Source organism: Capricornis sumatraensis, chromosome 1, assembly GCF_032405125.1.
Source record: "Capricornis sumatraensis isolate serow.1 chromosome 1, serow.2, whole genome shotgun sequence".
Taxonomy (NCBI): Eukaryota; Metazoa; Chordata; class Mammalia; order Artiodactyla; family Bovidae; genus Capricornis; species Capricornis sumatraensis.
In genome coordinates this window covers 69,629,102-69,642,852 of record NC_091069.1, presented here as the reverse complement: position 1 = coordinate 69,642,852, position 13,751 = coordinate 69,629,102, and the positions used below count along the sequence as shown (strand labels likewise).

The following is a 13,751-nucleotide window of genomic DNA, read 5'->3' as shown; positions in this document are numbered from 1 at the left end:
TTGCATGGCTTTACTGGTTGAGGCTGAGAAAACCTGATACTTGTCAAGGACACCATCATTATCCTTGCCATGTAAATGAGTCTAACTTGTCCCCTCAACCACTTGCCTGACAGTAAAAGTAGGGTTCCTGAATGACGGTGAGGAATGAGGAGAAATACTGGAGTGGGTAGCCATTCCCTTCTCCAGGGGATCTTCCAAATCCAGGGATCAAACCCAGGTCTCCTGCATTGCAGGTGGATTCTTTACCATCTGAGCCAGCAGCAAAGCCCAGAGGAGAAATAGAAAGGTCTTTTACATGCTGGCAGGAAACCTGGGTCTACCACCAATTCTGAAGATTCTTGTTTACCAACAACTTAGAAAGTGGACCTGACAAGGTCTAGAAAATGTTCATCCAGCAGGCGGCAGCCTGAGGTGGTGGGTGTATCCAGTTGCAGGCAGCAATAGGTAATCAGAGAAGCAGGAAGAGCAATAGGGTTGTATAAATCAGAGACCAAGCAGCCCATTGCTGTCCTCTCTTGACTTTATTTAATGCCCAGCAGTTGTCCACAGGCCATGTGCAGAGCAGAATGAGTAAAACAGGCTCTTAAACATAGCTGAAAATCCAGGTGGTAGGTAGTAACTAGACCAGAAGCCTTGGGAACAGTGTCCAAGCAGTGCCGACAAAGGCAGAGAAGTCTACATTTGTTTGGCTTAGAAGGTGAGCCACCACGGTGCCGCATGTAGTGTTAACACAGGACATCAAGAAGACCGTGGGGAAGTGGAGCAGCATGGCCACAAAGGTCTCAGTCTTGAAAGCTAAGAGAACTGAACATCCAGTGGAGGGAAGGTGTAGAAAGGTCAGCACAAAACCAGTAAAAGGCATACCCTTGCTGTAGCCAAGGCCCAGGTCGGGCAGGAGGTGGCAGGGGACCTGTGAGGAGTATTTCCAAGGGCAAAGGTTAGCCAGATTGGAACCCAGGGGGCCTGGGGGTCTCCACTGGTTCCCTTATCTGGAGAAGTCTAGCTCTATAGGGCGCTTCATCCAATAGGTAGTATTGCAGTGCCTTTGGCCAGAGGTCCTCTTTGATAATCTCAGCAATCCTGTCAGATTCTGGAAGGCTGTTGTCTGAAAACCAGGCAAAAAAGCCACACATGAGGTCTTGGTTCCTATAAAGGAAGACCTGGGCTTCATGACCCGGGTGCCATATGAGTGGAGTGGAAAGAGAGACCACTTGGCTGGAGGGTGTGACCTCGTATTCCTTCACAAGCCACTTGTTTCTGAAGTATGGGTTTCTTCGAAAGAGGAACTTGAATTTATAGCCCATCCTAGGATGCCTGAGCTCCTTCACCTCCAAATTGGCTAAGTAGCTGAATATCTCTGCATCTCTGCCTCTAATCAGGGCAGATAGCTGCGGGTGGTTCCGAAAGGCAGTGACCCAGAAGCCGGGGATGTGCCGAATGACGTGCTTCCTCCACTGGAGGTAGTGTTGACGCACGCGCCTGTACCTGCGCTCCGCCTGGAGGAAGGCCGGGCCAGCCTGAGCGTTCCCAGCGTCCACTTCCAGCTGGCTGGACTCCAGGGCCTTCAGGTGGAGACCCGCACTCGGGTTGGGGGCCCTGCCTCGTCCTTTGCCTGCTTTACCCCTCTGCGTTCTTCCACCACTTCCCTTTTCCCCACCCACCGGCTTCTCCACTTCAACCCTCTCCTCGTGGTTCGCTGCTTCTGAGAAGATGGGGCCCCTTTCTGTCTTGGCTTCCGCAGCCTTCCCTCCAGCCGTCAGCTCAGGCTCTGACCTCCCGGTGTCACAGGTTTCTAGGGCCTTCTCCCAGCCATTTTCCAGACTACTGTTGGTTGCCCCAGAGGCAGAGGTTGCTTCCCTGCCCTCCCTGGGTGGCCCGACCTCTTCTAGTCCCACTTGGGCCACTCCACGACCGTGAGCCCCAGCAACTGGGAGCTGGGGAGTAGGGCTGGCGTCCGCGGGGGCCTGGGGTGCGCCCCCCTCCTCCGGAAGCTGGAGCGGTGGGAGCGCAACAGTCTCCAAGCTGCCCTCACTCGTCTCCACCAGCACCTGGGTTTCCTCTAGAAGCTTCTGGCACTGCTGCGGTCCGGTTCTCCCAGGTCGTGGTCAGGAGTAGTGAAGGTATGCGCTTGGGGAGGAGGGATCCCTTGGCTCTAACAGGGACGCTCATGTAGGCCAGCCTGACCAGCTGTTTGTTGGCATCTGTTTTCCTCACAAAAGACTCACGCATGCAAACCAGGGGGTTGCGCCACCCACCCTGCAGTCTCAGGAGACCTACCCTTCAGCTTCCTGACGCTCACCCCTCAGTCTGTAGACACTCTCATCTCATCTAGCCTAGCTCTGCGGGTTCTGCCACCCTTTTATTCTCAGTATTCTGGTGCATGTGTGACATTGTCACACAGTGGTTTTAATGTGCATGTACCTAGTGTCTGAGGAACTGAGAATCTTTCACGTGGCTTTGATTTTACCTTTTGGATATCTGCTTTGTGTTAAGTCTAAGAGTCTTCTCTCCGTGTTTTCTGTTGCATATTCTGTATTTTTTGTGTTGTAGGAATCCATTGTACATGCTAGATACAAATCATTTTACAGATCTGTGTATTGGAAATATCTTCTCCCCTCTGAGTTGCTTTTTCACTGTCTTGGAGAAGGAAATGGCAACCCACTCCAGTGTTCTTGCCTGGAGAATCCCAGAGATGGGGGAGCCTGGTGGGCTGCCGTCTATGGGGTCACACAGAGTTGGACACGACTGAAGTGACTTAGCAGCAGCAACAGCAGTGATGTCTTTTAATGAACAAAAGTTTTTAATCATATATTCCCTTTAGATCAGTGCTTTTTGTGCCCTGTTAAGAAATCTTGCCTTTCTATTATTGTTCTCATTTATATCTGCAGTCCATTTGGAGTTGCTTTTTGCCAATGGTGTGATAGGAGTCAAGATACATTTTTCCCCCATATGACTGTCTGAATGACCAAGCAGTATTTATTGAAGGAAACATCCTTTCCCCATGCATAGGGTTTTAAATGTTTCCATTAAAAGTGACATATGTCATTGGTCAGAGCTGGTCAGATGGTCTTGCCTAACTTGAAGGGGTCAGAGAAGTAAAAACCTTCACTGAGATTGCAAGGAGAAGGAAGCTGAAAATACTGGTGAGCACTGTATCACTCATCATAGACTAAGTTGAGTAGTGTGTACAAGACCAGCAGAGTTAGGCCAGAGAAAGGAGAGAAAAGGTAATGATGAATATAAAAGGAGAAATTAATGAAAGACAATAAATAAAAAAGTATCAACCAAAGATTAATAATAAAAGGAGAGAGAATCAGTAAACAATATTTGGAATGGAAAATATAGTCACAGTACTGATTTAAGGAAATATAAGAGAACATGTTGGACAAACCTACACTAGTACATTTTCAAACTTGGATGAAATATATGAATTTATGGAAATATAACTCAACACTGAAATGCAATGAAAAAACTAAATAGAAATAGAATCAAGGGTTAAAAAAAAACAACTTCCTACAAGATTAACATGAGGCGAAATGGTTTGAGACAAATACTTCCTTAACCTTCAAGGAACACATTACTGTGTGCCTGTGGCATGCCTACTACTATTTTAGGCTCTTAGTATATATATTATTAAACAGAACAAAGATTTCTTCACTCTTGGAGTTTCTAGCAGAGGAAAAAACAATAATAAAAAAGTAAACAAAACATATTAGAAAGTGATAAGTGCTACGGATAAAACAATACATAGTGTTGAGTAAGGGGATTGAGAGTTGTGGGGGTAGGGAATTGGGAGCAGACTGTGGTATTGAAAGGGTAGTCAGAGAAAAGGGCTTCCCAGGTGGTACAGGTAAAAAATCAGCCTGCCAGCGCAGGAGATGTGGGCTTAATCCCTGAGTCAGGAAGGTCCCCTTGAGAAGAGAATGGCAACCTACTCCAGTATTCTTGCCTGGGAAATCCCATGGACAGAGGAGCCTGGCAGGCTACAGTCTCAGTTCAGTTCAGTCACTCAGTCATGTCTGACTCTCTGTGACCCCATGGACTGCAGCACACCAGGCTTCCCTGTCCATCACCAACTCCCAGAGCTTGCTCAAACTCATGTCCATAGAGTTGGTGTTGCCATCCAACTATCTCATCCTCTGTTGTCCCCTTCTCCTCCTGCCTTCAACCTTTCCCAGCATCAGGGTCTTTTGCAGTGAGTCAGTTCTTCGCATCAGGTGGCCAAAGGATTGGAGTTTCAGCTTCAGCATCAGACCTTCCAATGAATATTCAGGACTGATTTCCTTTAGGATGGACTGGTTGGATATCTTTGCCATCCAAGGGACTCTCAAGAGTCTTCTCCAGTACCACAATTCAAAAGCATCAATTCTGTGGTGCTCAGCTTTCTTTATAGTCCAACTCTCACATCCATACATGACCACTGGAAAAACCATAGTCTTGACTAGATGGACCTTTGTTGGCAAAGTAATGTCTCTGCTTTTTAGTATGCTGTTTAGATTGGTCAAAGTTTTTCTTTCAAGAAGCAAGCACCTTTTAATTTCATGGCTGCAGTGACCATCTGCACTGATTTTGGATGCCCCCCCCCAAAAAAAATAAAGTCTCTCACTGTTTCCATTGTTTCCCCATCTATTTGCCATGAAGTGATGGGACCAGATGCCATAATCTTAGTTTCTTGAATGTTGAGTTTTAAGCCAGCTTTTTCACTCTCCTCTTTCACTTTCATCAAGATGCTCTTTAGTTCTTCTTCACTTTCTGTCATAAGGGTGGTGTCATCTGCATATCTGAGTCTATAGTCTGTGGGATCACAAAGAGTTGGATGTGATTGAGCACATCAGAGGAAACCTCACTGAAAAGAGTTTGGCAAAAATTCAAAGAAGGAAGGATTTAGCTCAGTGGATGTTCTGGAGAGGAGCATTCTAGGAAGAAAGAGGAGCTAAACAGAAGCCTTAGGACAGGAACATGCTTAGGGTGTTCAGGGAATAACCAGAAGGAGATCAGTGTGACTGGAGCAGGGTGAATGAAAGAGGCCAGATCAAGCAGGATATTACATAATATTGTAAAAAGTTTGGTTTTATTCTTAGTGATGTGGGAAACCACTATAGAATTTTGGGCAGAGGACTCAAAATTGGATGCATTTTGCATGGATCACTGGCTCCTGAATGAAGAATAGACTGTGTGGGGACAATGATAGATACAGGGAGATGTTTTAGAAGGCTATCGAAGTAATCAAGGTGAAGGTGATATTCCACAGTAGACTTGGGTAGCGCATATAGTATGATGGTAAAGCTGACATGATTTCATGGTGAACTGGATACAGGGTATAAGAGAAGGAAAGAAGTCAAGGATGATTACATGAATTTTGCCCTGAGCAACTGATAGGATGAAGCTGCCAGATGCAGATATAAGGGATGTTATGATAGAAGAGACCTTTGCAGGAAAATGAGAAGTTGCTTTTGGACATGTTAAGTTTGAGATGACTTTGGATGAGAGTTGAAATAACAAGTGGGCATTATGAGACTGGAGCACAAGAGAGGTCTAGGGTGGGGATACACACTTGGAAGTAATCAGCACACATGATATTTAAAGCAGTATTTAGAGCTGGATGAAATCACTAAGGATGTGAGTAGCAATAGACCAAGCCCTAGGGGCTCCAAAATTACAAGGTCAGGAAGAAGGGGAAGAACCAGCAAAAGAGACTAAGGGGAGACCAGTGAAGGAGGAGAGAGTCTGAAAACATGCAGTATGCTGAAAGCCAAATGGGTAAAGGAAAGTTCAACTGTGTGATGTGGTGCTGATGGGTCAAGGAAGATGAGAATTGACCACTGGATTTTACAACAAAAGTGATGAAGGTCAGAATAGATTTTAAGGGGAATGGGAGGAAAGAAATTGGAGGCAGTGAATACTGGCACTCTTTTGAGGGATTTGCCCAGAAGGGGAATAAATGGAGTCATCACTTGACAAAACTGTTTTGGAGGAGTGGTGGGGTGACAGCTTGGCTGTAATGGCTTTTAATTTTTTTTTTAATTTTTATTTTTACTTTATTTTACTTTACAATACTGTATTGGTTTTGCCATACATTGATATGAATCCACCACGAGTGTACATGCGATCCCAAACATGAGCCCCCCTCCCACCTCCCTCCCCACAACATCCCTCTGGGTCATCCCCGTGCACCAGCCCCAAGCATGCTGTATCCTGCATCAGACATAGACTGGTGATTCGATTCTTACATGATAGTATACATGTTTCAATGCCATTCTCCCAAATCATCCCACCCTCTCCCTCTCCCTCTGAGTCCAAAAGTCCACTATACACATCTGTGTCTTTTTTGCTGTCTTGCATACAGGGTCATCATTGCCATCTTTCTAAATTCCATATATATGTGTTAGTATACTGTATTGGTGTTTTTCTTTCTGGCTTACTTCACTCTGTATAATCGGCTCCAGTTTCATCCATCTCATCAGAACTGATTCAAATGTATTCTTTTTAATGGCTGAGTAATACTCCATTGTGTATATGAACCACAGCTTTCTTATCCATTCATCTGCTGATGGACATCTAGGTTGTTTCCATGTCCTGGCTGTGATGAACATTGGGGTACTTGTGTCTCTTTCAATTCTGGTTTCCTCGGTGTGTATGCCCACAAGTGGGATTGCTGGATCATAAGGCAGTTCTATTTGCAATTTTTTAAGGAATCTCCACACTGTTTTCCATAGTGGCTGTACTAGTTTGCATTCCCACCAACAGTGCTGGAGGGTTCCCTTTTCTCCACACCCTCTCCAGCATTTATTGCTTGCAGATTTTTGGATCGCAGACATTCTGACTGGTGTGAAGTGGTACCTCATTGTGGTTTTGATTTGCATTTCTCTAATAATAAGTGATGTTGAGCATCTTCTCATGTGTTTGTTAGCCATCTGTATGTCTTCTTTGGAGAAATGTCTATTTAGTTCTTTGGCCCATTTTTTGATTGGGTCATTTATTTTTCTGGAATTGAGTTGCATAAGTTGCTTGTATATTTTTGAGATTAGTTGTTTGTCAGTTGCTTCATTTGCTATTATTTTCTCCCATTCAGAAGGCTGTCTTTTCACCTTGCTTATATTTTCCTTTGTTGTGCAGAAGCTTTTAATTTTAATTAGATCCCATTTCAGAATTCTGGGAGGTGGATCATAGAGGATCCTGCTATGATATATGTCAGAGAGTGTTTTGCCTATGTTCTCCTCTAGGAGTTTTATAGTTTCTGGTCTTACATTTAGATCTTTAATCCATTTTGAGTTTATTTTTGTGTGCGGTGTTAGAAAGTGATCTAGTTTCATTCTTTTACAAGTGGTTGACCAATTTTCCCAGCACCACTTGTTAAAGAGATTGTCTTTACTCCATTGTATATTCTTGCCTCCTTTGTCAAAGATAAGTTGTCCATATGTGTGTGGATTTATCTCTGGGCTTTCTGTTTTGTTCCATTGATCTATATTTCTGTCTTTGTGCCAGTACCATACTGTCTTGATGACTGTGGCTTTGTAGTAGAGCCTGAAGTCAGGCAAGTTGATTCCTCCAGTTCCATTCTTCTTTCTCAAGATTGCTTTGGCTATTCGAGGTTTTTTGTATTTCCATACAAATCTTGAAATTATTTTTTCTAGTTCTGTGAAAAATATTGCTGGTAGCTTGATAGGGATTGCACTGAATTTGTAAATTGCTTTGGGTAGTATACTCATTTTCACTATATTGATTCTTCCGATCCATGAACATGGTATATTTCTCCATCTATTAGTGTCCTCTTTGATTTCTTTCATCAGTGTTTTATAGTTTTCTATATATAGGTCTTTAGTTTCTTTAGGTAGATATATTCCTAAGTATTTTATTATTTTCGTTGCAATGGTGAATGGAATTGTTTCCTTAATTTCTTTTTCTACTTTCTCATTATTAGTGTATAGGAATGCAAGGGGTTTCTGTGTGTTGATTTTATATCCTGCAACTTTACTATATTCATTGATTAGCTCTAGTAATTTTCTGGTGGAGTCTTTAGGGTTTTCTATGTAGAGGATCATGTCATCTGCAAACAATGAGAGTTTTACTTCTTCTTTTCCAATTTGGATTCCTTTTATTTCTTTTTCTGCTCTGATTGCTGTGGCCAAAACTTCCAGAACTATGTTGAATAGTAGCGGTGAAAGTGGGCACCCTTGTCTTGTTCCTGACTTTAGGGGAAATGCTTTCAATGTAATGGCTTTTAATTTATTTTTTGGCTGTGCTGGGTCTTCGCTGCTGCATGGGCTTTTCTCTCATCGTGCTGGGCAAGGACTGCTCTCTGGTTGTGGTGCACAGACTTCTCCTTGCAGTGGCTTCTCTTATTGTAGAGCAGAGGCTCCCAGATGCACGGGCTTCAGCAGTTGCGGCTCATGGGCTCTAGAGCACAGGCTCGATAGTTGTGGCCCACAGGCTTAGTTGATCTGAGGCATGTGGGACTGAATCCCTCCTTGACCAGGGATTGAACCCATATCTCCTGTACTAGAAGGTGGATTCTGTACCACTGAGCCACCAGGGATGCCCTGTGATGTCTTTAAGAGAAAATCCAGGAGGGAGAAAGTGAAAATAGCAAGTATATATGACCCTGAAGTTTTGCTCTAAAGAAATGGGATGATGGCTGGTGGAGAAAGTGGTTCCAAAAAAGGTTTTTGAAATGGGAGAAAAAGAAGTTTGTGTTCCTGCTGATGCGAATGATTTAGCAGAGGGCAAAAATTCATGATGTAGGAGAGAAGAGACAGGAGAATCATTGGAGGGACGTCCTTGAATAGGTGAGAGTAGATGGAATCTAGTGCCCAAGTAGAGGAGGAAAAGTCAGCCTTTAGTTGGAACATGACAAGGTCACTGTGGGAACCAGCAGGAAGGCAAAGTATGAGGGCATAGATGCTGTTTGGTGGGTATCGATGAAATTCTCTTCACATCGCTTCTGTGTACTCAGTAAAGGAGAAAGCAAGATTCGATTCAAGTGAAAGAGGGGATGAGGTAAGGGGCAGAGGATCTTGGAAGAGACAAGTAGGAAATAGTTGTCTGGAGAATCGGAGAGTGACAGGATGATGACATATGCTATGATTGTCAAACAGCAATAAGATCATGAATTTAAATGAGGCACATCAGTGTAGCTGTGAATTTTTCTGCAACCACATGCAGTTTACAGGTGCAGCATGAAGAAGCAGAGCTGGATTTAGCACTGAAGCATGAAGGATAAGAGAATGATTATAATCATGGATCTGAGAATCTAAGCTAGAGCAATAAAAGACGTAGGGGTGGGGGCAGTGAAAAGGTGGCCTGATCAATGTATTGCAATACCCAGGGAATCGAAGGGTCCCTGGGGTCAAGTACCAAAGGAAGCTACAAGAATGAGAGACAGTGGTCTGAGAGTGGACTGCAGGAGATTGGTTAGGACTTGACTCCTCCATCCAACTAGGCCTCTGATGAGGCACCTTGAGGACAAGGTCATGGTAGGGGAGGACATCAGTGAACCAAGAGGCCTGGGTGAGAAGGATCACCAATGTGCATACTGAAATCACTGAAAGAAGTAAGAATAAGCCAGTAGCTAGAATCCTTGAGAAATGAGGGGGAATGACATGAGCAGCAAGCATGCAGGGCATTAGGTGATCTAAACTGATGTCAGGAGATTTAAAGCTGGGTCTGTATTTTAAGGTTAATTATCTAACATCACCACCTTTGGCTAAATTAGTTAGAAGGCAGGTACCTTTAGAATTTCATATTAACGTCACAGAGCCTGTATTATATATATTTCCTTAAGGTGTTCAGAAGAAAGTCACATATATTAGCTGATCAAAAACAAGAAATATGTATGTTTTTTTAATTGGAAAATTAGTAGTGATAATATTCTTTGACTTCAGTGTGAAATGTTATTCTCTTTGAGGGTCTTTTATTTTTCTTGTGTCCTGCAGTATGGACTGGAAACTGCTGAAAAGAACAAAAGATGATTTTTATTTTGGGCTTGAAACACTCTGACTATAAAATTTTTTTTTAAGATGAGTAAAGAGAGCTAGTGGGCTTCCCTGGTGGCTCATAAAGAAGCTGCCTGCTAATGCAGGAGACACAGGTTCGATCCCTGAGTTGGGAAGATTCCCCTGTAGAAGGAAATGGCAACCCACTCCAGTATTCTTGCCCGAGAAATCCCATGGACAGAGGAGCCTGGCAGGCTGCAGTCCGTAGGGTTGCAAAGAGTCGGACGTGACTGAGTGACTTAACAACAAAGAGAGCTAGTACAAAATCTCAACTAGAGATAGAAAGAAGCGGGCGGGGGGGCAGGCAGAAAAGAGAAAGAATAGAAGAAGAAACATGAGTAAAGAAGGAAGGTGGCTTTTTGAGGGGAGTGCAGTTTAGCTACAAATCTGCACATCATCGAATTGTGAAGTGTTTAAATTTTCTGGGAAACAGAAACAGCATGATGTTTCAAAAAACTAAACTTAATATAAGATGAATGAAGAGAGCCTGTGAATTGTATAGTCTTATTTTTCTTTGACTCCTCAAATATTGTTGTTTGGTTCTTAGCTGTTTTGAAAGGAATCTCTTTCTTGACCTAAATTCTTTAAACAAGTGTGTTTGTTTAGTGACTTAACGTACAGAAATATTGTTCTTCAGGCTAGGCCACCCAGTTTAGAAAGCCAGGGGCTTCAATGCATTATGTTAAAGACTCAAAAGAGTGTTGGTACACAAGAGAAGGAGATGTACACTTTGTTAATTTCCTCTGTTTCCCAGAGAAAGACCATTAAACTGTGTTTGCAAAGGACATGGTAAAAAAGAAGTTTTGAGTGATTAACCAAGTAGCTTTATAGCTGCGGTCATCTCTGCTGCCTCTCAGAACTAGCATATAAATAGAGAGAAGTAGGGAGAAAATATCTGAGTTAACAGGGTGTGGGTAATGATTTACCCTGGGAAAGTTAATCATTATGATTTAGTAGTTTTCTACCATTATAGCACTGACAGAAAGCAAATATACATTCCAGTGCCTAATAAAACTGTAAAGAGGCTGAGGTCTGTGTAGGGTGGCGGGCAGAGCTAGATGGCAGGGGGAACCAAATCAGCCAGGGACACACCGAGCCATTTCAGAAATTTAAAATATGAGTTAAAACACTATATAAAATGTTTATAATATCTAAATGTTAAACATACATAATCATTCTAGCCTGAGATAAACTAAAAATAATAAAATTGATACTATAACAAATGAATGAAAGTTAGTTAATCATGAAAAACTGAAATAATATTATTGGATCTTTAAAAAAATAGTGTGATTTTAAAAAGCAAAGTCCACTGATGGTGTCATCATTGCAATACAAGTGTCATTTTGGGGTAGAAATTTCCAGCAGGTTTAAAAACTAAGACTCTATACTAGTTGCAGAATGGTGAACAGAGTTTTGCTCTAATTGCTGTTAGTGTTTTCTTCTTAGCTGTTATTTAAAAATAATTTCTCTTTTTGATTTTTTTCTTAAGGAACAGCGATATTTTTATGCTTTAGCATATTATATCCTCATTGCATCCTATGAACTAGATACTATTATTAGCCCCATTTTATAGATAGGCGAACTGAGGCACAAGAAATAACAAGTAATTCGCTCACAGACACATTGTTGTTGTTGTTCAGTCACTCAGTTGTGTCCAGCTCTTTGCGAACCCGTGGACTGGAGCACACCAGGGTTCCCTATCCTTCACTATCTCCACAGTTTGCTCAGACTCTTGTCCATTGAGTTGGTGAAGCTGTCCAACCATCTCATCCTGTGTCATCCCCTTCTCCTCCTGCCCTCAATCTTTCCCAGCATCAGGGTCTTTTCCAATGAGTCAGCTCTTCGCATCAGGTAGCCAGAGTATTGGAGTTTCAGCTTCAGCGTCTGTCCTTCCAGTAAGTATTCAGGGTTGATTTCCTTTAGGATTGACTGGTTTGATCTCCTTGCAGTCTTTAAGGGACTCTCAAGAGTCTTCTCCAGCACCACAGTTTGAAAGCATCAGTGGACATATAGTAAATTACAAAGTTGAGAAATGAACCCAGATAACCAGACTCTAAAGCTCTTTCTGTTAAACCTACAGGGTATACTCCAAACTTTTCTCAGCCTCAGTTTTCTCATCTATGAAATATGGTCAATAAATCTTCTCTCTAGTGGTGGTTGTAACAATTATAATGTGGAGCTTACGTAGGGAAGATGTTGGTGCTGCCTTTATCGGTTTCTGAATTGTTTAATTTCTTATAATGAGCATGAATTATTCATGTATTTTTTAATCAAGAAAAATATGTTAAGGCCTATCAGAGTGTCTGGCACAGAGAGGCACCCGATAAAGTCATTATTATGTCTGAAAGCAAAGTCAGAGTTTCCGTTTAACTCAATAGGGATTTGTCATCTCCAGAAGCTCAGGTGCAAAGGGAAGAAATAAGATAGGGGAACAGCTAGAGGAGAATTCAGGTTACAAGTTTCTACTTGCCAGGGAGTAGAGCTTGTACATCTTGAAGTAAGGTCTGAGAACCAAGGGGAGGGACAGCGCATTGGTTGAGGCAAGTGGGAATTAACTGATGGAGCAAAGTCCCAAGGAATTTGCGGTGAGGGGTGTCCTTGGATGAATTAACTTATTTTGGAGAAGATTAACAGTGTCCTGTTAGTTGATAGGCCCCATTTTCTTTTTTTTAATTAAGTTTTATTGGGGTATAGTTGCTTTATAATATTGTGTTAGTTTCTATTGTATAGCAAAGAAGCCCCATTTTCTAAGGTAATGAAAATACCATTTTGGAAAATGAGACGGGAATTTAAAAATAAATCTATGGTTTTCCTTATTTATCTACCTGGTTCTGGGGGCCGTGAGAATAAGTTTTCTGAAGAGAAGATGTTAGTTTATTTTTCCATTTGTGGCTTGCAGTGGTAGAATGATCGCTGGCAAAAGAATATCTTTTCAAGCAGCTTCCCTTGGTGTAGGTCAGGGGGCAGCAAGAGGAGTTATTTCTGCAGCTGGAAAAAGGGTTCAGAGCTGTCTTCCTGGAGTCGGCTCTCATTTCATAGGCTAAAATAGATGTGAAATACTGTGCTATTTGGGAATCAGGGCCTATTCATTCTAAGCACATCTGTTGGTAGCTGTTGAAATTCAAATAAAATCAAATGAAGTCCAAGTAATGCTCATGTTATACTTATCAATTTCAAGGAGTGTTAAAAAGCACATATACAGAAAACCTACACTCCAGTCACTGACAACTAAGACACAACTTGGAAAGCTTTGATTTTCTGCCAACCATAGCTACTTTGAACCTGAGCCACCACATTTTAATTCGTTGAAATGCCCCTCCTTCCCTACTTGAACTTTTCAACTGAGATTCATTTTCATTTCAGAAGTTTAAATATGAACTGTATCAAATAGTTTGGTATTTTGATTCTGATGATTCCACAACCTTCAGTAGTGAAATGAGGTGGTTAGACTACTAAACTCATAAAGCCAAGATTGAATGAATGCATTTTTCTCTGTCTTCTCTCCAATTTTAGTAAATAGAAAATTTCAGTTAGGTGCTGTGATTAAGGAAGCTTGGTGATTAAGGAAACTTGGTATCTCTGTCAATTTATACATGACTCCAATCCGTAGGGATTTAAGGCATCTTTAAAAAGGCAAACACAAGACAGAAAAATAAGGGAAATTCCTTTTTTCAATTAAGCCATGACTCTCTGATAACAAGATCTGACCTATTAAATGTATTGAAAGAAATAGAGTAATTTTAAGGTTGTGAGTTGTAG

General features: G+C 42.1%; 2 protein-coding genes across 2 annotated transcripts in view; one reads left to right on the top strand and one right to left on the bottom strand.

Annotated features, from left to right (window-relative positions):
- Nucleotides 1-13,751, top strand: part of ACYP2 (acylphosphatase 2) — a 189,532-nt gene that overhangs the window by 135,893 nt on the left and 39,888 nt on the right. The gene's annotated exons all lie outside the window — the stretch shown is intronic.
- TSPYL6 (TSPY like 6) overlaps nt 939-13,751 on the bottom strand; it is a 44,912-nt gene continuing 32,099 nt past the window's right edge. The window contains exon 4 of the mRNA XM_068986197.1: nt 939-2,091. Within this exon, the coding sequence (XP_068842298.1) occupies nt 939-2,091 (1,153 nt within the window). The remainder of the gene's footprint in view (nt 2,092-13,751) is intronic.